Source organism: Heloderma suspectum, chromosome 4, assembly GCF_057233095.1.
Source record: "Heloderma suspectum isolate Gila_16-S chromosome 4, 16-S_ref, whole genome shotgun sequence".
NCBI lineage: Eukaryota > Metazoa > Chordata > Lepidosauria > Squamata > Helodermatidae > Heloderma > Heloderma suspectum.
This window is the reverse complement of record NC_139461.1, coordinates 314,509,258-314,531,596: the sequence shown is the minus strand read 5'-3', so window position 1 is coordinate 314,531,596 and position 22,339 is coordinate 314,509,258. Positions and strand designations below refer to the sequence as shown.

The window sequence follows — 22,339 nt, the reverse complement described above, 5'->3', positions numbered from 1 at the left end:
GCCAGGAGTGCAGGGCCCAGAGAACGGCATGCCCTCTTCCACGTATTTCGTAGCCATTCAGAAGATTGTCTGACCATCAGTTCCCATAGAAGCACATCACCTGCAGTTTCCCCACAAGGGAATACTTGGCCAGGGCCTCCAGCGGTATTTCGGCTCCGTTGGGCCTGAATTCCCCATCTTGGAATGACAACGTAATATGTATAATGGCAGTATCCACGCAGACATTTTCTGGTCTGTTGTTTTCATTCCGATAAGCAACAGATGACTCCCATTCTTCTAAGAATCCTGCATGGTCTTTTCATTTCCTGGGTGGCTGTTAATCATTGCCATAATTCTGCCTGTTGTCAGAATGTTCCTCTGCTTAAGCAAAGGCACTTTTCTTGATTTCCAGTTCTTTGCTATCAGCATTTTTGCCATGACATATTATCCATTTCTAAATCCCCATTTCACTGTCTAGCCAGCCTCGAGCCCCATGTAACTTAACACAGTAACCGTTGGATTTAATATTAATCTCACACTCTTCACTTGTTGAATCCCCCCAATCCATGATTGTTGGACATGGCCAAATACCGTCCACCTCACTTATCTGACATCTGCAGCATCTATTGTCTTTTAGCTTATACGCCTTTCTGAATCTTATTGGAACATAATACCATTGGGATTGGGATATAACCTGGTAGAAATTCTCCTTGAGTATTTGTGATGGCTAGCTATCCACTAGGAGACCCTATTTTTAAATATATAATTGTACAACTCCCCCTGCCCCTTTCAGATATAGTTCCCTGAAGGTCTGACCCTCCTTTTCTCTCCTGAAGCGTGTTTTACTATACTTTTCTGTACGGAATTTCTGACATTGCTTTAGCTCATGTGCCCAATATATTTTGGAGTTTCTTGTTAAGGGTTGCTCCTCTTCTTTTGGCTGTGTGTGCGCGTGGGGGGGGGGAGTTTCTACTTTTCTATCCTTTGTTAGGGTGGGTGTAGAGCATTTTCTGCCCTTTGGCTTGTTTGTTGGTTCACTGTAATGATCACACACTACAATGAGCGATCCACACCTGCGAAGAACAGTTCAAAACCGCTGAAAACTCTCCTCATTCCCATGGCCAAAGTGGTCATTTCTGCAGTTTCCTCCTTGGAACAAGCTCGTCTGCTGCATTGCACCTAAGAAATGATGGCTCCATTTTAAAATCTCCACTGGACAAAGCAGTCCTTCTGCTTGGCCTCCTTCAGTCCCCCCGCCCCGCTACCGTCTGGTAGCCTCCTCCTACAAGGCAGTCCCTGCAAGAAGATTTTCTAAGTACATCATGGACTGCAGCCCATGTTAACTGATTTCTTTTGTTCTCTGCAATCAGTGAAGGGAGGACAAGAGAGATCTGAGTTGGGTCATGTTGCAGAAGACTGGAGGAGTCAAGGAAGGGGGGAGCTGCAGGGACAATAGAGCTTTTCAGCTTTGGAAATTTAATTAGAAGACAATGGAGTTGCATTCTTCCAGCCTGCATCCGGATACCTTGAAACCTCCTTGCCAAGTTCGTGCTGCTGACCATCCTCCAGCCCCACCACCCAGCCACCCTGTAGCCTTTTTCATCAACATTCTCTGTCTGACTTCCACTATGGTCCCCGAATTGTCCCCGAATAAAATTTTGGCAGGCTCCAGGCCTAAGAAACAACCTTATGTAAATGTGTGACTTATTGACATGTTAAGAAAGGGGTCATTTAGAGAAGGCTTTGCTGCAGTTGTGGGGGGCAGTGGGGCAGTGGGGTGGGGGAAAGACTGGCAGAACCAGGAAATGGGCTTTTAAGACAAGGAAGCCAGCACCAGATGCCATGGAATGCTTTCAGCAAAGGGTCTGCTACCGAGGTTGGCTAGTCATCTAAGCTACAGTCTACCGCAGATATGGGGAACCGGTGGCCCGCCAGATGTGGTTGGACCAGCTCCTGTCAGCCACAGCCAGCCTGGCCGAGGTCAGGAACAACCTTTATTTTATTTATTTTTTTATAATCATGCTGACCTCTTTTTATTGATTGTATTCTGCTTTTGTGCACTAGGAAAATAATATTTTTAGAAGATGGTATAAAACTCCCTTAATAAATATAAACTACTACTATTACTGCTACTACTGCCAACAATAATGCACCTCAGGAGCTGGCAGTCCACAGGGATGGTATTAAAAGGGGAGGGCCTTCGTGCCCGCAGACCCGCAAAAAGCAGGGCCAAAGTGCCCTTTTGTGCAGGTGCCTTCATAATGCTGGGACCAACAGCTGGGGTGCCAATGGGGTTCCCCCTCCCCCAATGCAAGAAACAACTTCAGATGAGGGATTTTCCTCAAGAGCACAGTGTGTGGGGGGGAGAGAGTTAAATCCTCCCTCCCCATTTGCTGCCCTTCGAATAATAACCAGCCCCCTCTCCCAGCTGATGCTGGTTGCATTTTTAAGATCCTGCATGTTGAATTCAAAGACCCTGGCAAAAAACATTGTGGGGGGTGGGGGGTGGGTGGATGAAAAAGAATGCCAGCCATGGCATTCCCCAGGTGAGCTATGGACATGTTCACATTTGGGGAAAACCCTGATTGGAGTGAGTTGTTTTTTTTAATGGCAGTCCCATAACAGATGTTCATGTGGCAGAAGACACCCAGTGGCACGGGGGAATGAGGCTGTTATAGAATAGAATAGTATCAGAGATATCAAGGGAACGTTTTGTGCAAAGACAGGCATGATAAAGGACAAAGAAGACAGGGACCTAACAGAAGCAGATGAGAGTAAGAAGAGGTGGAAAGAATACACAGAAGAACTATACAGGAAAGATCTGAATGGCCCTGATAGCCATGATAGTGCGGTCACGGAACTTGAGCCGGACATCCTCGAGAGTGAAGTCAAGTGGGCCTTAGGAAGCATTACTAACAACAAAGCTAGCGGAGACGACAGTCTTCCAGCTGAGCTATTTAAAATCCTAAAAGATGATGCTGTTAAAGTGCTGCACTCAAATATTTTGGCCACCTAACGTGAAGAGAAAACTCCCTGGAAAAGATCCCGATGCTGGGAAAGATTGATGGCAAAAGGAGAAGGGGACAGCAGAGGATGAGAGAGCTAGTTAGCATCACCGATGCAGTGAATATGAACTTGAGCACACTCCGGGAGAGAGCGGAGGATAGGAAGGCCTGGCGTGCTATGGTCCATGGGGTAGGGATGTACGAAAGTCACTTACCTGTAACGAAATTTGATTCGCGGTGGGGGGGAGGCGCTCCGTCCCTCCCCCCCCGGAATTCTAGCTGGGGGGGAGGCGCTCCATCCCTCCACCCCCGAATCCTGGCCGGCCGGGCCGCAAATGGCGGCGGCTGTAGCCGCTGCCGTTTGCGTCCCTGCAGTCAGCCGTGATAGGCTACGTAAATGTTTACGTAGCCTATCAGGGCTGAGTAAAAAAAAACCCGCGCGTATGCAAATGGCGGCGCCCATGGACGCCGCCATTTGTGTTCCTTATTTTGGCACGTCTAGTCTACGTAAACATTTACGTAGACTATGGCGAAAATAAGGAGAACGCAAATAGTGTAGACGCTACGCTATTTGCGTTCCCCTTATTTTCGCCGTAGTCTACGTAAATGTTTACGTAGACTAGATGTGCCAAAATAAGGAACGCAAATGGCGGCGCCCATGGGCGCCGCCATTTGCATACGCGCGGGTTTTTTGTTTTTTTACTCAGCCGTGATAGGCTACGTAAATCTTTATGTAGCCTATCACGTTTTGTTGTTGTTTTACTGGAAATGGCGGTGGCAGCAGCCGGTTGGAAGACTGGCCGCTGCAGCTGCCGCCGCCGCACCACCACCGGAGCCGCTGCCACCAGGAGGATTCGCCCAAGGTAAGTCCCGTCCCGGGGGGTGGGGCGGGGGGTGGCAGACCGTTTCGCCACCAATTTCAGGGGGCCGAATGCGCTGGCATTCGGCCTCCCCGAGATTCGTGGCGAAATTCTCTGACATCCCTACCATGGGGTCATGAAGAGTCGGACACGACTTAACGACTGAACAACAACAACAACAAGAATAGGATAGTAGGGTTGGAAGGGGCCTACAAGGCCATCGAGTCCAACCCCTGTCATGCCGGGGAGCCCGGATGTGGGACTGCGGGAGAGGGGGGAGGGTGACGATCATCAGCATGTCTCTCTCCACTCCTTGGTTCTCAGCCTTGCCTTCCTTTGAGGGATGATGAGTGAAGCCCATGGGAGGAATTCCGTACTCAAATCCCTACATTTAGCCCTCAGCATCAGATTTCCAGTCTGCCTCGTCACAGTCCAGCCATTTCTATCAATTCTGCCACATCCTGAGAGAGCCAGTGTAGTGTAGTGGTGAGAGTGACGGACTGGGAGCTGGGAGATCCGGGTTCTAGTCCCCACTTGGCCATGGAAGCTCACTGGGTGACTTTGGGCCAGTCACAGACTCTCAGCCCAAGCTACCTCACAGGGTTGTTGTTGTGAGGATACAACGGTGAGGAGGAGGATAATGTAAGCCGCCTTGAGTTCCTTGCGAGAGGGAGAAAGGCGGGGTATAAATGCAATAAATAAATAAATAAATAAATCCTTACTGTATTTTTGTGGGCTTCTGTTTTGCTCACAGTCACAAAGTGGCATCCACGGGCCTTCTTGCTCCTGTATGTCTCATGAGAGGCAGCTGTGGCAGGGACAGGGTGTTGGGCTGGCCCCCCAGGAGAAGGAGGACAGCGTGGGCCCGGCCCCAATCATCACCAGAGAGCATTGCTGCCGGGAGATCTCTGCCCGGGGGCAATACCAGGGGAGTTTCTAAGATGAAATTTCACTTCTCTGCCACCATGGTCTCATCCAGCCGACCTTTGCTGCGTCGTTAAGAAAGGGCATTTACATCCTGCCCCCTTCTTTGCAAGGGTTAGAACCTTCAGTAGCTCGTTGTGACAATTTTGCAGAGATTTTACATGGATAAAGTCGCTCACATCTGCTCCAGCCTTGACCTCACCACCGAACTAGTTCACATGATCACTGAGGAGAAAATGAGCCCAGAGGCCCATTTCCCCCTGCCACACATGCCAGTCATGTGCCAGGGGGATTTCCATAATTACCCCCAGTGGTGCGGCGAGTGGCATTGTGTGACCCTGCCAGGGTGGCTTGTTGCTATGGGTAACGAGCCACCCAGAACTCTGCAACAACCCATGGGTTCTGGGAGAACTTGTCGCCCACAGCAGCAAGCCACCCTGGCCAGGTTCATGTGACACGACAAGCAGTGCTGCTGAGGGTCATTGTGTAAATCCCCCTCTGTGATCATGTGAACCCAGCCGCCGTCCCAGTCTGCACAACCAGCAAGCCACTCATAAGCTACCCGGCGTGGGCTGGTGCTGTACTGGGCACAGGGCTGGATAATGACCCTTGCCGCAGCATGGCTTTTTGTAGTGTCTGATGCCACCATCTGCCCGATTTTGTGGGATCAGTTCCAGTTGTGACGGCCTGATGATGTGGACAAGATGCTTGCAATAATGTGACTGACCACGTGCCCTCTTGATCCCTGTCCCTCCTGGCTAATAAAAGCTAGCCGAAGTGGTACGACTGGGTGGGTCCAGGGAGTGATAAATGCTCCTTAAGCTGTCCTTAAGGAGGCAGTAGTGCGGCCACTCCTGAAGAAGCCCACCCTGGACCCAACGGTATTAAACAACTACCGCCCAGTCGCAAATACCCCTTTTCTAGGGAAGGTACTTGAGAGGGTTGTGGCGAACCAATTGCAGGCACTCTTGGAGGATACTGATTATCTAGACCCATTTCAGTCTGGGTTTCGTTCTGGTTACAGGACTGAATCAGCCTTGGTCACCCTGATGGATGACCTTCATCGAGAGAGGGACAGGTGGAGTGCAACCCTGTTAATTCTGCTCAATCTCTCATCAGCTTTTGATACCATTGACCATGGTATCCTCCTGGATCGACTCTGTGGGATGGGTATTGGAGGCATTGTGCTACAGTGGTTCCGGTCCTACCTATGGGGCTGATTTCAGAGAGTAACATTGGGTGTCTATTCCTCGGCCCCTTGTCAATTGAGCTATGGGTTGCCACAGGGTACCATCTTGTCCCCAATGTTGTTTAACATCTATATGAAGCTGCTGGCAGCGGTCATTAGGGGATTTGGAGCTAAATGCCATCAGCATGCTGATGACACGCAGCTCTATCTCCCTGTGAGATCTGAATCAGGAGAGGCTGTGCAAGTCCTGGACCAGTGCCTGAACGCAGTAACAGGCTGGATGAGGGCCAATAAACTGAAGCTGAATCCTGGCAAGACGGAAGCCCTGTGGGTGAGTGGTTCCCGGGTCTGGAAGATAGGCTCATTGCCTGTTCTGGATGGGGTTGCACTCCCTCTGAAAGATCAGGTCCGTAGTCTGGGGGTACTCCTAGATCCATCATTGTCGCTGGAGGCCCAAGTGGTTGTGGCGGCTTGGAGTGCCTTTTACCAGCTTTGGCTGGTTCGCCAGGTACAGCCTCTCCTGGACAGGGATAGCTTGACCTTGGTGGTACAGGCATTAGTAACCTCAAGACTGGATTACCGCAATGCGCTCTATGTGGGGCTGCCCTTAAAGCTGGTCCGGAAGCTGGAGCTAGTGCAGAATGCAGCAGCTCGGCTGTTGTCGGGCGCTGCCCCTTTCCAGCGTGTAACTCCTTTGCTGAGGGAACTGCACTGGCTGCCTATTTGCTACCGGGCCAGGTTTAAGGTATTAGTACTAGTGTACAAAGCCCTAAACAACTTGGGACCAGGATACCTGAGAGAGCGCCTCCTTCCCTACCAACCTGCCCGGTCACTGAGGTCATCAGAGGGCATGTTCCTGGTGGTTTATTTATTTATTTATTGCATTTATACCCCGCCTTTCTCCCTCTCGCAAGGAACTCAAGGCGGCTTATATTATCCTCCTCCTCACCGTTGTATCCTCACAACAACAACCCTGTGAGGTAGGTTGGGCTGAGAGTCTGTGACTGGCCCAAAGTCACCCAGTGAGCTTCCATGGCCAAGTGGGGACTAGAACCCGGATCTCCCGGCTCTCAGTCCGACACTCTCACCACTACACTACACTGGCTCTCACATGGACATTACACATGGACCTATGGCCCGGTTGGAGTCCACCAGGAGAAGAGCCTTCAGTGTGGTGGCCCCCTTCCTGTGGAATTCCTTGCCTTTAGAGGTCAGGCAGGTGCCAACATTGTGTTCCTTCTGGTGCCTCCTGAAGATGTTCTTTCAAGAGGCCTTTCTTGCATGACCAGCCGTGGTTTGTTGAACTCCACTTCGTTGGGATTGTCTTTTAAAAAAACGTTTTAACTCTTTTAACCATTTTTTTATTCTTTATCATGTTGTTCACTGCTCCGAAATCTTCTGATGAGGAGCGGTATATAAATATTGTAATAAATAAATATTGTGTGCACCCGGCCAGAATGGCTTGTTGCCAGGGCTGAGAAGCCATCTCCAATCCCTGCAGTGGTCCGGGGGCAGCCTGCTCAAAAAGAGCGTGCAAGGCTTCGGTTGCATTCTTGAGAGCAGAAAACGAGGTTAGGTGAGATCAGCCTTATTTAGGTTGCGTGGCGGGTGGCCAACTGACCAGATGCTCTGGGGTTGAGCTGCATCAGTATATGGGGGTTTAATGCTGGAATGGGGCTTGTATGTTATGCAGGTATCATGTTACACCCAGGACTGTCTCTGAGGCTGCTGGGATGGAGAAACAAACCATAGTTGACACCCCCACCCTACTTTTTGAAAATTTAAAATCCATCTGTGAGCTGGATCTGTCTCCATTCTTGGGCAAGTCACACAGCTTCCTTGGCAGGTGGTCTGCAGAAGAAGAAAGAAACTCATGGGCCAGTGAACTGGGAGGCCACCCGCTGGTTTTGGCTCTCCCGTTGTTGGCCACAGTGGCTCAGTGGGCTGCGGCTGCCATGAGGCTTTGAATCTCCGGGACAACACAGCTTATCCCTACCCCTGTCAGTTTGTTTTCCAACTGGGGTTTGGGACTGAAATTGCCTCGGTTACCCTGGCTGATGACCTTCCCTGGGAAAGAGGCAAGGGGAGTGCAATCCTCTGGATTCTCCTGGGACCTTCAGTGGCTTTCGATACCATTAGACTCCGGGAACCCTTCTGAATTTACGTGGGTTGGGTGTGTGTGTGGGGGGGCAGGGCGGGCAGGCAGGCGGGCGTGCACACAGCTCCTGCCTCACTGGGGAGTGCAGAAAATGGTGTTGGGGGCTGTTGTTTTTCCCTGTGGGAACATTCATGTGGGATTCATTCTGCAGGGACGGATTCTGTCTCCTATGCCTTTGTGTCCACACAAAAAGCGCTAGGAGAGGCTCCCTCAGACTTCGGGGGGGGGGGGTTGCCATCAATCTGCTGATGACTTTCAGGTCTATCCCTCTCCTGTTGGTCTGAACCAGATGTCACCCCTGAATGAGTGCCCAAGACCAGCAACAGGCTGGATGAGGGTGAATCCACTGAAACTTGGTGCTACAGGCAAGATGGAGGTTCTTGGGATGAGTTCCACTTCCCCTGAAAGGGCAGATTTGCAGTATGGGCGGGAGGGCTCCTGGCTCCCCTCAGCTAGACTACTGTAATGTGCTGTTTATGGGGCTGGCTGCCATGAAGGCAGTTCAGAAACTTCATCTGGTCCAGAATGTGGCAGCCAGACAGGTAGTGGGCTTCTGCTTCTGGGAGCACGTAAGGCCTGTGGAAGTTCCTCCTGTGGTTCTGGGCTAATTTTAAAGTACCAGTCCTTACCTTTCAAGCCCTGTCTGTGGTCAGGGTCCAGGATTTTTTTTTAAAAAATCTATTTACTGAATTTATGTCTTGGCTTTCCACTAAACATAGTGCTCAGGATACCTCAGGACCTCCCTGGTCAAGGAAGATCAATTATGCATCTCTGCATTGGATGCCTACTGTGGGGGCTCCTTTGGAGTCCAGATTGCCTCCTCCAGGCAGAACCTGGTCTGTTTAGACAGGCTATCTTCATACAGACTTTCAACCTAAAAATGAAATGCAATTCTGTTGCCTTTGTATCATTCCTGCTGCTGATAAGATAATGCTGCTGATTTGGTCTGTAGTTTTCCTTGGATGTTTAGATATTGTTCTGTGCCTTGAGTCAAAATGTGGCTTATAAATCCTCAAATAAATGGACCTTGCTGTTTCCTGTCCCTGCTCCTGCCTTTGCCACTCTTTCCTTCCAGTGGGTACAGTTTGCACTGTCCACTTTCCCAGTGCTTCAGGAGCCAGGCAAGGAATCCCTGGTCACTGAACCTGAATGGTAAGAAAAAGGGAAGCCTCCCTATTGCAGCCACCTAGTGCTGGGAATCAGATACTGCCTGGAGAACTGAAGGGGTGGACCCTTAATCTGCATAGCAGAGGGAGGGGTTATCTACATGCGGGGCCGGCCCTACTATTAGGCCGAGTGAGGCAGTCGCCTCAGGCAACAGATGCTGGGAGGCGGCAGCAAGGTGTTGGAGGAGAGAGCCGAGTGCCAAGCAGCCTGCCCTCTGAGCTAACCTGCTGCCTTCAGGGGCAGTGGAGATGCTGTTCCATTGTCAGTATTGAAGAAACAGTCCAATCGGCTTTTGTATATGGAACAGGAGGGGGCGCCATCTTGGGGCATCTCCACAGTTGATTTGCTGTGAGCGGGCTCCATTTCAAGGCTGTTTGGGGCACATGACGTCATGGCTATCCCGCAGCCACCCTGGAACTTTTCATGGAAAAACTGGATTTCCTGAGACTCCTTTAAGTCCAACTCTTGTCCTTAAGTCGGGTTCTCTATGGTATAGCTGTTGTGTGCCCCAACCCCTGCATTTACCTCGGGTATGCTAGCCCTGCCCAGGGGTGTGCCTTTCACCGTGACCCCAGTCAAGGGATGTTTCCTGTCCCTATGTTTCCCATCCCTGTGTTTCCCGGCATAAACCAATTAGTGTCTACTCAGTAATAACTCCCATTGTGGTCAATGAGGTTGGTCCCCTGAATGTGCACTTCAGAATTTGCAGCGATCCCCCTCAACCAAAATAGCACATTTTAAAGCACTAATTCCCTAAAGGCTGTGAAGCAGCTGCCTGCTGCAGTAGGATTGCACCCTTAGGACCCTTAATGTTGAAGGTGCATGTCTTTGATGTTTGCTTCATTGCTTTTTGTAAGTAATTCATTCTCAGCTTCAATCCTTTGCAGCATTGGGCACTTCAGCAGAAAGGAGGAAGGGGATTAAAGGGGGCTGGTTGGAACCACAGCGCTTTAAGTGTTCAGAGGGTTAACTCTCCTAAAGGCTGTGAAGGGAGAAATTAATGCGAAGCTTCCAAATGTGATTGTTCACAGCATCGGGAGCTTCAGGGGAGAAAGAAGGCTGCCCCTGTGTTTCTTTAATGTTTGCTTTGGAGTAAGTAATGTGAAGCTTCGATTGTTCACAGCTTTGTCAGCTGTAAGGAAGGATGGGCAAAACCTTTTGCATTGGGGGCAGGGAAGCCTCTCGCATCGGTTGATCAGCCCCTGCCATTCCAATCTCCCCACCCCATCTGGAAATATGTCCCTGTGAAGGGACTTAGAATGGTGTGGTGCACTTGTTCATGGAGCCCTGCACGGACCAAAGCCAGCTCCTTGAGAAATCTGGGTAAGTCACCATCGGCTTCTCCTTCCGTTGTCGGAGGACCCCCCCCCCCCATTCTTTGCCTGAGCAGCAAAATCTCTTGGGCCAGCCCTACCTACATGGTTCAGTACAAGCAAAACAGGAAGGCCGGAGTTAAACCTTGTGCCCGTGTCTCTGCTATCAGAGGAAGAAACTGTAAACGCTCCTGAAACCACTCGCCCTCACTGCATTTTACTGGGAACATGAGTTCTGAAGAATGCCAAGTAAAAAGGCTTCTGCAACTTTTGCTGGGCGAGAAGGGGTTGCTGTCCAAACTTCTGCTCTTGTGGCAAGGAACTGGGAGAGAAGCGCCCAGCTTCTGGGAAGGGACTGAACTCTTGCTGCAAATGCCATTTGCCTCGCCTGATTGTGGAAGGGAGAAGCTGCGGTTGCCATCCTGCTTGTTGTCGGTACCTGAGTTGAGCTCCTGAGCCGCATCTATTTTTATGTAAACTACTGAGAGATGCTATCATATCAAGTGGCGTGTAAGTAGTTTAAATGAAAAATACTAAATAACATTTGGGCACAGCCCTCCTCTTCCCACTGCCGAAGCTGCTTATTGAGGAGTCAGCCAGCCCAGTTCTACCCTTTCAGGATCAAGGCTCTTCACCTGGGAGGTTGTCTACCCAGACCAGTGCAGAGGTCCCTGAGGAGTCACCGGACACCAGGAGAACGGGGAGTGGAACTTGCATACAGGGACATGCAGCAGTGTGTTTTGCTGAATTTTGGGCGGTACCATTGCTTTCATTTGACCAGCCCCTCTTTCATGGATCCTTTCTTTGTATTTGAATAAATGCCTTCTGCTTTTCTTATACCTCATTGGTATAACGTACAAATTGGGGTCCCAGATGGCTGGGAGGGATGGGTTGAGCCACTAAGGTCAGCAAGGGGGAAAAGACAATCTCCTAGACATGGGAACTCTCACCCTTGGTTCCGAGACCAGGTTGACCAAGCCCATGTTAAGCAACAATGGCCCCATGAAGGAGGGGTAGCCCAAAGACAGAGCAGGTGGTCCCATTGGCTTCACCGGGGCTACTCTGTGGCATCCTCAGTATGTCGTCCCCTTGCCTTCTCTCCCTCTTTTTCCTTGGACCTATAGCTGACATGTGGGGCAGCCAAGCAGAAGTTCCAGTTTGAGAATCTGATAAAGCAGAAATCCTCCTGCTGGGTTTCCGTAACACACTGGTGCCTGGGCTGGCAACGGCTGGCTGAGAGCTGCAGTTTCCACAGTGGCTGGAAGCAGGCCCTTCTGTTGGAGGAGGGAGCACTCCCCATCCCTTGAGCTCCCTCCCAATGGATGCCAGGCTTGCTGTGCGCACAGGGAAGCAGAGAGCCCTGCCCAAGGAGCTGACCAGGGCCAGCATGCCCACAGGACATGGGGTGGGCACCCGGCATGTGGAGGTGCGCAGATCTACTGCTCCCCAGAGCGAGTCCCGGAGTGTTATGCTGGAAGCAGGCTGAGCAGCGCCGGGGCGCCATTTGGCAGAGCCAGTGGCTGCTAGAGCCCCTTGATATAGTGACACTGGATCGCAACACTCATCAGTAATGCCAGCCTTCTTCTTGCCTGCTTTGAAATCGGGCCTCCCAACTTTGTCGCACATTCAGTGATGTTCCTAGGTTGTGCAATTGCCAGTTAAGAGACGCTTGCAGAACGTGAGCTAATTCAAAGTGAAGCACTTTGCAAGACATCTCAGCTCCTCTGCAAGCTTTGTGAGAACTCAGTTCATTTGCAAGTTGTTTGCTAAATGTAAATTTGCAGGGGGTGCACAAACAGGGGAGGCCTCAGTGCTTCTGCTGGCAGTAACTGGCGTAAGGCCCTGAAACGAGATGCTTTGGGGTTGGGGGGCTATGGGTGGCTTGGGCTCCAGTGGATCCAAAGCCCCTCCAGTCCCCTGAGAGGCCCCAGAATTGGGCCCCTCACCTACAGCAGCCTGGAAATGGCACAGAAAATTCCCTTCCTGTGATAACCAGTGGGTCGGAAAATGTCGAAAAGCAAACCACTCGGGGAAAAGGAGAGCGCCCCCCCCCGCCCGCCCGCCCTGGCTGGCGCACACCTCAGGGCTTGGGGTGAGGCAGGAAATTGCCTCTTCGCTCCCCGCCCCGCATCCCACGATGAAAAGCCCCATTACGCAAGAAGGGCCTAAGGTCGAGTTCACACAGAGAGCAGAATGGGAGCGCCTTCGCCCGCGCGCCCAGCTGCAGGCCTGCGGGCCGGGCGCCCCCGCGCGCGCGGCCTGTCCGCCAGCCCGCGGCCGGAGCCGAGGCCGCCCCCTCGCCTCGCCCTCGCCCTCGCCCGGGCGGGCCGGGGCCGGGGCCGGGGCCGGGACGGCGGGCGGGGCCCCGGCAGGGGCAGCGCCCCGCCCCTGGCGCCTTGCGGGGGCGGCCGCGCGGCGGGCTGGGCGCGCGCGCGAAGCGAGGGCGGCCGGCGGCGCAAGCAGCCACAAAGGCAGCGGAGTCCGGGGGCCGTGCACAGCGAGCGTTTACTGCGGAGGCGCGCGAGGGGCTCCAGCGGGCGGGCGGGCGGGCGGGCGGCGCGGAGGCTGCGGGCGGCGTCACGTCCTCGGGGCCTGGCTCCGGCGGGCGGGGCGGCGGCTCCCCGGCCTCAGCTGCTCTGCCGGGACCGGGCGGCGCCTGCGGAGGGAGGAAGAGCCGAGTGAGCCAGGGGCGCGCGCGCGAGGCGCAGAGGCCGGGCCCCGCGCCCCCCCCGCCGCCGCCTCCTCCCAGGCTCGGCCGCGCGGGGGCGGAGAGGGGGGCGGGGGCGGCGCGGCCCAGCGGAGGGCGAGCGGGGGCCCTTCCCGCGTGCTTTGACGCGGCGCCAGCGGCGCTCCTGGGCGGCTGCGGCGGAGCCTTCACAGGAGCCGAGGCTGGACAGCCAGCTGTCGGGGATGCCCCGCCTTGGATTCCTGCACCGAGCAGGGGTTGGACTCGATGGCCTTGTCGGCCCCTCCCAGCCCTGCTGTTCTATGATTCTAAGTTTTCAGTAAGGCTTACAGCAACCCCGTGAGGGAGGCCGGGCTCAGGCCAGACTACAGATGTGAGGCTGAAGCAGAGAACGCAGCAGCTTGTTGAAGTGCTGTTCATGACTCCAGCGGGGCCCGATCCTGTCCCCCTGGCTTTCAGCCTCACGCTCTGATCTCCCTCCCTCCACAGATGCCACCCAGACCCTGCAGAGCAGCTGAGGCTGGGGGAGCTGCTGTCTGTCTGAAGCCGGGTCCTGAGAACATGGCGCAGCACGGGGGGACTGTCGGGGGAAATAACCTGATTTTGTGATATTGCCAGATGGAGGAAAAACCAAAATTGTATTGTGGTGCAAAGGGAAACAGAATTACACATTATTTGGCTGGATTTTGCTGTCCATGGAGGTGTTTGATTTCTAAAGAAGGGCGCTGGGGCTTTCTCCTCTAAGCCCTACTTCTTAATTGTGAGTGTGTGTGTGGAGGGTGCAATGGCTCAGTGGTGAGGGAAAGGCACTCTTCATATGCTCAGAGAGACCCTCCTGTTATGTAACTGCTATCTGCACTTAGAAATTCTGGCCACCTGTTCACAGCCTGATCTGAAAGAGGTTCTGCACCCCGGTGCGAGAGCCGGCCCTTGCGGGTTCTTTCAGTCCCCTCTTCTGAGCTGTGGCGGCACATCCGAGCCTGCCCACCGTTGCCCACCAGCTTATGCCACTGAGCTGCCAGAGCCCCTTGCTCCACATGCCCTCTTTTCATTCGCGGGACATTGGAGAGTGTGTCTGCAATAAACAGCCACATGCAGCAGTTCCACTCGCTGCTCAAGGGGTCTGTGTGTGTCATCCAGAGCATGATGTCCAGGTAAAGCCCAGGGGCTCGTGCAGGCTTTGCACTCAGGGGAAGAGCACAGATGCCTCTCATTTTCTGGTTCTGGGAAAGCTTTTCCTCTCCATGTGTCCCACTCTATCTGGAGCCTCTGCCACAGGCCTTGCAGCCCCCCTGGCTCCAAAGGAGGCTCAGTGTCAGCCATCAACTCACCTCAGAATTTGGCTGCGGAACAGGCCATCTTGCCACAGCCATTTCTGCAGCATTTCATGTCGCCCTCGCAATCTGTATCACTTTCACAATTGTCTGCGCAAAAGCCCAGCATTGAGATTCCGTTCATGGCTTCTGGGCAGGAACCAGGCTTATCTGCAAGGGGAGAAGGGCAGCGTGTGAGCAGGAGAGAACGGCTCGCCCCCAAACGCCCATGGCGGAGAGCACAGGAAAAGGCGAGGCTGCCTGGGCCTTTTCCTGCTAGTAGGCGAGTGGGGGTGTGAACGGGAGACGCTGGGCACGTTTTGCAGGAGAACCCCAGAAGGATCTGGCAAAGTCCAAGCCTCAGCGCTCTCCTGGGTGGGCAGGGCGGGGGAAGCAGGAGGGCAATTTGACCCAGGAATCAGAGGAAGAAAGAAGAGGAAGGAGCTGGGCATCGGAGTGGAACGAGGACATCTAACAATCTGTTCAACATGCATTTTTGGCTCTGGCAGCAGCTCTCAGGGGGAAGCATGTTCCAGCCCTGCTCCCCGTGGGAGTCTCCTTTTGCTGAAGATTCCGGGCACTGGGAAATCATGCTTGCCACTAAGGAGCGAGGGTAATTGATCCTATGCCTTAAAATGTCTTACTGTTTAACTATTAATTTAGAAGAAAAATAAAGCTGTGACTTTAGAAGCCATCATAAAAATGCCTGGGAGCATGTTTGTTTGTGAATTACTTTTCTATACCGCCCGGTAGCTGCAGCTCTCTCCTATTGCTTCCAGGAACCAGCAATGGCCCTTTCCCAGCCATCAAGGCTCTGCACCGCAAGCTAGAGGAGCTGCAGTCAGCAGGTCTGAGAACAGAGAGGTTGTCACCTCTGCAGCTTTGGGTTGTGTGACAGGGAAGAGCAGGAGGTGGCAAAATGGCACAGCAAGTGGCAGGGGGATGCACTCCACTCTAGTCCTTTTGTCCAGAATGGGCATCATCCATTCACGCAGTTATTACAGAGAGGCCAGACACCTCTGTGAAGCCAGTGCCTTGTGCTATCAAAGAACACAGGGCAACAAGGAAGATGCTGGAATGCAATGGCTTAGCAATGGGGTTGGCTGGATTCCCTATTGCAGGGATGGGGAAACGTCTGACCTTCCAGATGTTGTTGGACTGCAATTCCCATCAGCCCTAGCCAGCATAGCCAATGGTGAGGGATGATGGGAGTCGCATTCCAGCAACATCAGGAGGACCATGCACATGTTCCCCATCCCTGCACCAGGACAGCTGAGCTTGCAGTGATGATGCTGACTCTGCGAGAGCAGTTGCAGAGTCCGCTTGTCCAGTGTGGCTGGGCTGGTAAGGTATCACGGAGCACTCGGAGGGAGGAGTGGTCTGTGAGGCACTCGGCAGTGCAGAGAGTGATGCCCAATCTTGCCGGGTTGTTTCTCTGCGCCTGTCTTTTAAAAAATAATCTCATTTCATGCTTTCACTAAAGCATGAATGCACAGATTATCTATCTATCTATCCATCCATCCATCCATCCATCCATCCATCCATCCATCCATCCATCCATCCATCCTTTGTGTTTTGTTCTTTTGCTAAAGTAGAGTCAGGCAAATAAAAGGTTGAATAAGTAAATGGTAGAGTTCCTCTGGCTGCAAATTAAAAATGACTAATTAAAGGACCACTGTCGGGAGAATTTTCAGCTACTTTAGACGGGAGCCTGAACAGAAAAGCCTCTGGAATGCGAAAGGGCCACAGTGCCTACCCCAAACCCTGTGATCCTCTAATACGGGGTGGGCAACTTTTGGCCCTCCAGGTGATCTGGCCTACAACTACCATGAGCCCTAGACAGTATAGCTGAAGGCAAGGGACCATGGGAATGGTTGGTGGGCTAAAACAAGCTGCCCACCCCGCTCTGATGGGAATGAAGCCAGAGAGAAAAAGCAGATTCTCTGGAGAAGCAAACACTGAAGTTCTCTGCAGCGTAAAGGTTTGATAGACAAAGATAATTTCTGCCTCTTTGTCCAAACAAGCAGCGCGGTGCAACTGAGGCACAGCTAGTACAGCTGCTATGAAGCAGTATTGCTTTTCTGTCATGCTTACATTTATTTATTTATTTAGATTAGGGATATCGGAGAAATTTGTCACCGAATCAAATGAGTTCAGGTTTCTATGAATCCGACCCATGGATTCCACAGCAGACTGACTTTTCATGAGTCACGTGGATTCCGTGGACTTGCAGACCTGTTTTTTGACTTGCTGGAATTTTACACAAATTTAGCTGTAGAAAAAAGGTAAAATAATAAAAAAAACCCGGCCAAAAATGCACATTTTCCCAAAGGCTAAAGCATGAAAATGCACATTGGGCGGGGATTTGCACATTTTGGAGAAGTTTTATTTGCTCATGTGAATTTGTGCAAATTCGGGAAATTAGGAAAAATCCAATTTCGTCAACGAGCGGACAACAGAACGAAAGGCACCTGACAACCCACAAAATGCAGATGGAATGGATTTTACAAAATCTGTACATCCCTAATGTAGATACCTAACTCTCTCCTTTAGAATTGGGGCACATCGCGTCATTACGCAATAACTGGGAGTGTCAAAACACACCATGGAAACACAGGCAACACAGACCCACCTTGGAACCGGCCTGTCATCAAACACCAAAAGCCGGTGCTTTGAGGAGATGCCCCAGCTGAGGCTTTGGGAGTCTCCAAAAGGACAGAAGCCCATTGCTGTGGGCCAGCCACCGAGGAGACTGCCTCTCCAGTTGGCCCTCTGCCACTGAGTGCCTTGCTCCCCTTTCCCTAAACATCTTCCTCACCTGCACGAGGGTTTTGTGCCCCAGACCCCTGCTAGCCCCACAGTCTCGACCCCAGCAACGATGGGCTCAGTGCAACTGGGGCAGTCCCCGACAGGCCTGTTGGGCCACAGGCGGCTTCCAGGCCTTCTATTCCCAGATGCAGCTTCCTGGCTGCACTTCCAGTCTGGCACCAAGCAGGCACTGACCATGACTGCGATGTGGACAGACACCCTTGGACAGGAACATTCGGGGCTCGTGCACTGTAATCCGTCACACCCTCTGCCTGTGGTGCCGTGTGGTCCGCTTAACTCAAGCAGCCAAACAGCACGTGGCGCATCAGTCTGGAAGTCGCCTTGTCCGCTGTTAGGGCAGCCAGAGGGGACAGGCGTCTCCTCCGCCGCTGGGAAGCCAGGTCCTGGGGAGGCCCTCCGAAATACCGTGGGCGTCCTCTGCCAGGGAGGGGGCTTGTGTTCCTCCCGCGTCTTGTCGCCTGCGGGCGCCGCGCACGCTTCTCTTCTGCCTCCTCAGCTGATGCCTTCCTGGCCGTGGCCGGGGCTGCTTGGAGGGCCTGCCCCAGCCGGGCTTTCTGGTTTCTTCTCCATCCCTGCCAATGTGTGGAGCAGCTGTACACACTTCAGTCCAAAGGTGCTGCTTGCTTCCGGTAGCTGCCCTCCCCAAGCCAGGCGAGCGCATTCAGGCGAGGAGGACTAGACGGCACAATGCCAGGAGTCCTTCAAAATGCTTTTCTGGAAATGGCCTGGAGCCGCCCCAGGGTCCTGTTGCTCCCGTGCCTCGGCTGGGAAGTTCAAGCCAGACCCAGAGCGTGGAGCTGCAAAGGAGATGGCCTCTCCTCCCTGGGCCTCTCGACTTCTGCCTTGTGGCCCAGGGCAGATCCCCACTCGTGGGGCTCCTGGAACGACCCAGGCACCTCCTCCTGCATCTGCCAGGCAGCTTCACGTCCCCGCCCCTCGCCTTCAACCTGAGCATGGGTCTCTCCTCCCAATGGCCCTCATGTTTGTTCCTTCTCCTTCCAGGAGTGTTTTTGACTGATTCTTGCACTTGTAGGAATCCAGGCAAAGCCAGACTTGAACCAATATAACAATGGTAAACACACCTGGGAGAGTCCCAGGCCTCGGAGTGGCTGCAAGCCTGGATAAAGCAGGCGATTCCCAGAAGCTGCACCTCCCTGGATCTCAGACACGGCAGCCTGCTGTGCCCCAGCCGAGCAGCCTGGAAAGGAGGAAGGCGCTTCCCTGCCCCAGAAGACCAGTCCCCGTGCAAGAGGCACACTGCAGCCTCCTGGCCTTGAAACAGGCATGGGCAAAACACAGCCCAGGATCTGGGGAGAAGGGGCAGGAGGAGTCACCTGTGACCCTGGGGCAGCCCTCCCTCTCCGAGAGTGTGCCCAGTCAGAAGCAGGAAGAAGAGGCCCTCGGGGCCGGGGCTCAGTGGCGGAGCCCCTGCTTTGCATGCAGAGGGGGGAAATGGGAACTTCACTAGCAGGCAATGGGGAAGGCTCTTCTTTGCCCGGGACCCTGGAGATCTGTTGCTGCCAGCCAGAGTGGACAGTCCTGGGCAAGGTGGACAAATGGCAGAAGGCTGCTCCTGATGCACCCAAGTGGGGCTGGTGGCTTTGAGGTGCCATTAAGGGCAGCAGAGTAGCAGAGAGATCTGACCCATGGGAACGTCTCCTCTGCCAGCCTCACTGCAAAGGAGAGCCGAGCAAGAAATCTCCCCGGTGAGTTCTGTGGTGAGAGGGAGGGTGCCCTTTGGGCTTACCACCTCAGGTGACCACACCTCTGAGGCTAGCCCTGAAGGACAGTCTCCCAAGCAGAGAGAAACATCTCTGCATCCACTTTCTCCAGAGCAGGACTGACTTTACAGCAGGGATGGGGAACACGGGGCTCTCCAGATGTTGTTGGACTGCAACTCCCATCAGCCCTCACTGTTGGCTGTGCTGGCTAGCACTGATGGGAGTTGTAGTTCACCAACACCTGGAAGGCTGCACATTCTCCAACCTGGCGTTATAGGCTTCTGTTAGGTCCCTTCTTAGTTATCATTTTTCTTAATGTAAAACTCTTTTGCCTGTCCTGACTCATTCTGGTTGCCCTTTTCTGCCCCTTTCTAGTTCCTTGTTTTGAACGGGCCATCCAGAACACAACCATTCAGAGTTGTGTGGCTGCATCACAGATGTATATGCACGCGTTCCAAACCTGGTGGCTCCAGTGTCTGTCTCATTCACTGCAGGCTCTTCCCCAGGCTAGACCACTCATGCCAGTCACCTGGCTACTCTTTGCAGACACTCCCGGAGGGCTGTGGCATCTGCCCAGGGGGAAGCTGCTTCTGTGCTGCTCTGGCAAAAGGCCCAGTGGCTACAGATCTCCTGCACCACTCCCTCCTCCGCCTCACAGCAGAAACATCCGGATGGCAGCTCCTCGCAGGGCGGCTTCAGGCATCCCAGGATACCGAGCGTGTGCTCTCCACCACGGCGCAGGGGTCACAGCCAGTCACAGCTCCCTGGTGCCTGGACTTGTATGACGCACAGGTATATATCGGGTGTGCGTGTTATATTTGTGCGTAAGCACGCCAAACCACCTTGCACGGTTGCATTAAACCCACACTGTGTGAAGCAGGGCCCCTTGGCTTGAGGGCACAGGGAACTGTGCCACTGCAGGGGCCAGAGGGCTGTCTGGGGGGCCAGGGAGCCTCCCCACCGCCACAGGTCCAGCACCGAGCACTTTGTCATCCAGGCGGAGCCACACAGCTGGCTCAAAGAGGCCCGGTGGGAGAGCCAGGGCCAGCCGCGACTGGCTCCTGGGATCAGAGACAGGCACAGCACGACTGCGCAGGGCGGGGCGGAGGAGCACAAGCATTACCATCTGGGGTTCGGCAAGACATCCCGCAGCCGGTCCGGCAGCACTTCTCGTTCTCCTTGCAGCTGGCATCGGACTGGCATTCCTCTGTGCAGTTCCCATTGGCCGTCGCCATCTCTGTGTTGGGACACGTGCCTGCTTTTTCTGCAGCAGCTGGGAAAGGTAAAGAGGAGGTGCGGGTCCTTGGTGGCCCTCGGACCTTTTGCTGCGGCCTCGGTGAAGTCCCCTCCCACCGCCCTCCGATGACAAGGGGCTGGCAAGCAGGGGTCCTTGGCTGGTGCGGCATCAGAAGGCCGGGGGGAGGGCAACTTGGGCCGCACCCCAGGTGCCCAGTGGGCTCAGTACCCAGCAGCCGCGGGTGGCAGGGGCTCTAGGGGAGAGGCTTGCTGTGGGGACCAGGCCGTGGGCAAGCAGAGCCCTTGCTCTGGCCGTGGCAGGCTCGGTGTGGAGCCGCTCCTCTCTTGCCAAGGGCCGGGCGGAGCTGGCTCTTGCTGGCACCAACCTGTGAGGTTCTGTCCAGACGTGCCCAGCCGCTGAGCGCAGATGGCAAGGAGCCCCAGGAAGGAGAGGAGCAGGAGGCGACAGCTGCTGCTGCTGGGCTTCATGCTGGTGCTGTGCGGAGGGCTGTGCGGGGCTCTGCCTGCCCCAGGCCAGGCTTTAAGCTCTCCCAGGTGTGGCTGGCCGAGGGCGAGGGAGGGACGGCGGACGGAGGGAGGGAGGAGTAGACCGGCTCCTGGGTGATGAATAGAGGCCAAGTGGAGCTGAACTCCCTCCTCGTGCTATTGCACAATCCGAACGGATCAGGTATCACGGCTGGCCTTGATGCAAACCAGGAAACTGCAGGCGCAGGCAGCTGTGCGGGACGACCCTGGGAGCCTCCATTCAGTCAGCTGTGCATGGCACTTTCTGCCCGCCGGATACTGGCCCCATTGCGCTAGCAGCACGCAGGGCTCGATGATGCTCATGCAAGCCTTGCGGGCCCGGAAGTGCAAAGCGGGCCACAGTGCTGGCTCCTGCAGGCCCACTGGGTGACTGGTGTGTGCGGCAGCTGGGGCCCTTGTGGCAGCAGAGGCCACTCCTTGGTGACCAGCAGGCGTTTCCCACGAGTTCTGTCAGAATGGTGCACGTTGTAGATCCTTGCAGCTTTTTGATGCAGCTAGTTCTGGGGTGGGGCACGTCTAATGGTGCTGCTATGCAGCAGAAAAGAGTTAGGAGCAAGGAAGCCTGGGCTTCAGGCATTCTGGCGCAGCAAATGCCCACAGAGACAGGGAAATCCAACAGGCAGAGTGGGCGGCAGCTGTGGTGGCGCGGGGTGGGGTGGTTCATCTGCCCCCTTTCAGGATATGCCCCCATATGGTGGTTCTAGTCTGGTGCCTGAATTGTGGCTGCTGCTGAGGGCAGGAAAGAGACCTCCCTCGCCGGCCCCCAAATCAGCCTTTGGCCTTCCCTTTCTGCCCTGCTTCCTCTGGGCTGGCCAGGAGGGCCCTGGGCACAGCGTCGGGGAGCATGTGGGGTGGCCTGGAGGTGCATCCCGTCTACATTCTTTGGGATGACTGCTGGGTGAATGTCACAGGCCTGCTGTTCAGGAGCAAGCAAGCAGGGAAGCTGTTGCATTCATGCCCCCTGCTTGGGGGTTTCCCAGAGGCGTCTGGCTGGATGCTGTGGGAGACAGGCTGCTGGGTTAGATGGGCCTTTGGATCTCGGGGTTCTCTGGCCAGGTCGGCACGTGTGGCTGGGGCCTTGGGGCCTCATCTTCAGACTGCGAGCCCGTGGGCAGGGACTCGTACATGCTGCGCCTGCAGCGTGCCTGGCGTGGTGTGCTGCTCCCTCGCCTGAGCCACTCAAAGCGACTTGCTTCGTCAGCCCCTTCGTCAGCCTACTCTTGGCTTCAGTGGCGGCGGGAACGTCGGCAGCACAGCGGCGGTGTGGTGCATGCTCCTGAGGAGCCAGCCTGCAGTGGGCTACCCTTGGTGACAGGCGGGGGCGGGGGGGGGGCTTGTCTCTCCAGGACAGTAGCAAGTTGCTGCAGAGCCGGGTGTCTGTCGATCTTCTGCAATGCACCCCACCTGCTCCTG

At 54.4% G+C, this 22,339-nt stretch overlaps 1 protein-coding gene across 1 annotated transcript; it reads right to left on the bottom strand.

Annotated features, from left to right (window-relative positions):
• Nucleotides 1–13,076: 13,076 nt before the first annotated feature.
• LOC146349098 (waprin-Phi1-like) lies at nt 13,077–20,894 on the bottom strand. The gene is made up of 4 exons (XM_084854954.1): nt 20,767–20,894; nt 20,268–20,417; nt 14,613–14,765; nt 13,077–13,251 (listed from the first exon to the last, which is right to left on the bottom strand). The coding sequence occupies exons 1-3, from the start codon at nt 20,867–20,869 to the stop codon at nt 14,614–14,616; spliced, it is 405 nt and encodes a 134-aa protein (XP_084711080.1). The 5' UTR covers nt 20,870–20,894; the 3' UTR covers nt 13,077–13,251; nt 14,613.
• Between the last annotated feature and the right edge of the window lie 1,445 nt (nt 20,895–22,339).